Source organism: Lethenteron reissneri, chromosome 66, assembly GCF_015708825.2.
Source record: "Lethenteron reissneri isolate LAM-NWPU_2019-01 chromosome 66, ASM1570882v1, whole genome shotgun sequence".
Taxonomy (NCBI): domain Eukaryota; kingdom Metazoa; phylum Chordata; class Hyperoartia; order Petromyzontiformes; family Petromyzontidae; genus Lethenteron; species Lethenteron reissneri.
In genome coordinates, this window is record NC_083844.1 from 3,239,459 (window position 1) to 3,242,429 (window position 2,971).

At 52.7% G+C, this 2,971-nt stretch overlaps 1 protein-coding gene across 1 annotated transcript; it reads right to left on the minus strand.

Annotated features, from left to right (window-relative positions):
- Positions 1-216: 216 nt before the first annotated feature.
- Positions 217-1,421, minus strand: LOC133359984 (histone H1.5-like). The gene has a single exon (XM_061578553.1). It carries the CDS (start codon positions 1,057-1,059, stop codon positions 397-399), a length of 663 nt encoding a protein of 220 aa, XP_061434537.1. The 5' UTR covers positions 1,060-1,421; the 3' UTR covers positions 217-396.
- Positions 1,422-2,971: the final 1,550 nt, after the last annotated feature.

Genomic DNA, 2,971 nt, shown 5'->3' on the forward strand with positions numbered 1-2,971 from the left:
AGACGAAATTCCATATTTGGCACCAGTAACATGATGACGAAATGAAGAGGTGCAACACATAATCAAAATTGGAGGTTCGTCAAGAATGCATCGATTTTGAATCTGGATTTAGATTAGAATCGCCAGCGAGAATGCTGACGTCGCTGAGATTATTACTCTGCACTCAGTTCGAGTGAGGGAGCTGCCACCCGCCTCGCCTGTTTGTGATCCCTGCTTTCGGGCTCGATCACTCCCATCACATCAATGCTTAAAACACATCGAGTGGGTGAAATGTTACACAGTTAATTTGAACTAATTGAAGCGCAGCAGCATCTGGTTCACTTTTTTAACGAAGTGGGTGGCTCTGAAAAGAGCCGTTGAGGTGGAGTGAATCGAGCGTCGGTCGTCCCATCGGATTCACTTCTTTGGCGCAGTCTTCTTGGGCTTGGCCGCGGCCTTCTTGGGCTTGGCCACCTTGGGTTTGGCGGCCTTGGCCTTGACGGTCTTGGGCTTAGCGACCTTGGGCTTCGCAGCCTTGGGCTTGGCTGGGCTCTTCGCCGCCTTCTTGGGCTTAACAGCCGACTTCACCTTTTTGGGGCTCTTGGCCGCCTTGGCAGCCGCGGGCTTCTTTGCTTTCTTGGGAGACTTCTTGGGCGCGGTCTTCTTGGCTGCCGCGGGCTTCTTCACCTTCTTGGCTGCCGCGGGCTTTTTAGCTGCGGGCTTTGCCGTTGACGACTTGGGCTTCGCCTTTGCGGCAGCCTTTTCCTTGTTGAGTTTGAAAGAGCCAGACGCGCCGCTGCCCTTCACTTGCGCCACGGCGTCTTTGGCCACGAGCTTCTTGATGGCCAACTTCACGCGGGCATTGTTCTTCTCCACGTCGTATCCTCCGGCAGCAAGCGACTTTTTGAGCGCAGGAAGAGACACGCCGTTCCTCTCCTTGCTGCTGGCCAGAGCCTTGAGGATGAGCTCGGACACGCTGGGGCCGACCTTCTTGGCCTTTGGAGCGGCGCGCTTCTTCTTGGGGCTTTTAGGCGCTGAAGTAGCCGCAGCTGGTGGTTGAGCAGGAGCAGTTTCCGCCATCTCAAGACGTCGCTTTTATCGCCTCGCCTCTTGGAAACCGAAATCAGCGCTCTCACGAATTCGAACCGAGCGTCCTCCAGGCCCGAGGTTATTATAGAAGGGGCGTACTGAATGCGGACGTCGCTGAGATCATCCAGCACTCAGCTCTAGTGAGGGAGTTGCCACCATACTCACTGTGTTTATCACGCCTGCCTTTGGGCTCGATTACTCCCGCAACGTTCATACTTACATGCATCTAGTTAATACATCATCACGAAGATCACTTCTTTAATGTACGTTACTTATGCAATATACGACAATGCTCACGATATAAATTATAATTCTAAACAAGTGAACAACCAACATTTGGGAGACATTGTTCGGTCAGGGCAAGATATGATGATTGTCGGTTTTCAAAAGTGTTACTGATGAACACTATTTAAAACGCACTCGAATTTTTTGCAAGACAAGATGCTTCAACAGACTACTCATATTTAATTCCAACAAAATATTTTCTATTTAAGTTTTGCCTCGCGCGCTCGCGATTCCTCCTCTCGCGCTATGGTGAGGACTGCGCGCCATGTCTGGTGAGAATAGAGGGGAGTGTGGAGTTCTGGTGAGAATAGAGGGGAGCGTGGAGTTCCGGTGAGAATAGAGGAAAGCGTGGAGTTCTGGTGAGAATAGAGGGGAGTGTGGAGTTCTGGTGAGAATAGAGGGGAGTGTGGAATTCCGGTGAGAATAGAGGGGAGTGTGGAGTTCCGGTGAGAATAGAGGGGAGTGTGGAGTTCCGGTGAGTATAGAGGGGAGTGTGGAGTTCCGGTGGGAATAGAGGGAAGTGTGGAGTTCCGGTGGGAATAGAGGGGAGTGTGGAGTTCTGGTGGAAATAGAGGGGAGTGTGGAGTTCCGGTGGGAATAGAGGGGAGTGTGGAGTTCTGGTGGGAATAGAGGGGAGTGTGGAGTTTCGGTGAGAATAGAGGGGAGTGAGGAGTTCCGGTTGGAATAGAGGGGAGTGTGGAGTTCTGGTGAGAATAGAGGGGAGTGTGGAGTTCCGATGAGAATAGAGGGGAGTGTGGAGTTCTGTGAGAATAAGGGGAGTGTGGAGTTCCGATGAGAATAGAGGGGATGTGCGAAGTTCCGGTGAGAATAGAGGGGAGCTGGTGGATTTCTGGGAGAATAGAGGGGAGTGTGGAGTTCCGTGGGAATAGAGGGAGTGTGGAGTTCGGTGGGAATAGAGGGGAGTGTGGAGTTCCTGGTGAGAATAGAGGGAGTGGGGAGTTCCGGTGGGAATAGAGGGGAGTGTGGAGTTCCGGTGAGAATAGAGGGGAGTGTGGAGTTCCGGTGAGAATAGAGGGGAGTGTGGAGTTCCGGTGAGAATAGAGGGGAGTGTGGAGTTCTGGTGGAATAGAGGGGAGTGTAGAGTTCTGGTGATAAGAGGGAGTAGTGGATTTCCGGTGAGAATAGAGGGGAGTGTGGAGTTCCGGTGAGAATAGAGGGGAGTGTGGAGTTCTGGTGAGAATAGAGGTGGAGTGTGGAGTTCCGGTGGGAATAGAGGGGAGTGTGGAGTTCCGGTGAGAATAGAGGGGAGTGTGGAGTTCCGGTGGGAATAGAGGGGAGTGCTGGAGGTTCCGGTGGGAATAGAGGGGAGTGTGGAGTTCGGTGGAATAGAGGGGAGTGTGGAGTTCCGGTGGGAATAGAGGGGAGTGTGGAGTTCCGGTGAGAATAGAGGGGAGTGTGGAGTTACGGTGAGAATAGAGGGGAGTGGGAGTTCTGGTGAGAATAGAGGGGAGTGTGGAGTTCCGGTGAGAATAGAGGGGAGTGTGGAGTTCTGGTGGGAATAGAGGGGAGTGTGGAGTTCCGGTGGGAATAGAGGGGAGTGTGGAGTTCCGGTGAGAATAGAGGGGAGTGTGGAGTTCTGGTGAGGAATAGAGGGGAG

What these genes read in the sequence shown, in the direction of transcription:
- LOC133359984 (XM_061578553.1), bottom strand. Translation starts at nt 1,059, where the DNA reads ATGGCGGAAACTGCTCCTGCTCAACCACCAGCTGCGGCTACTTCAGCG.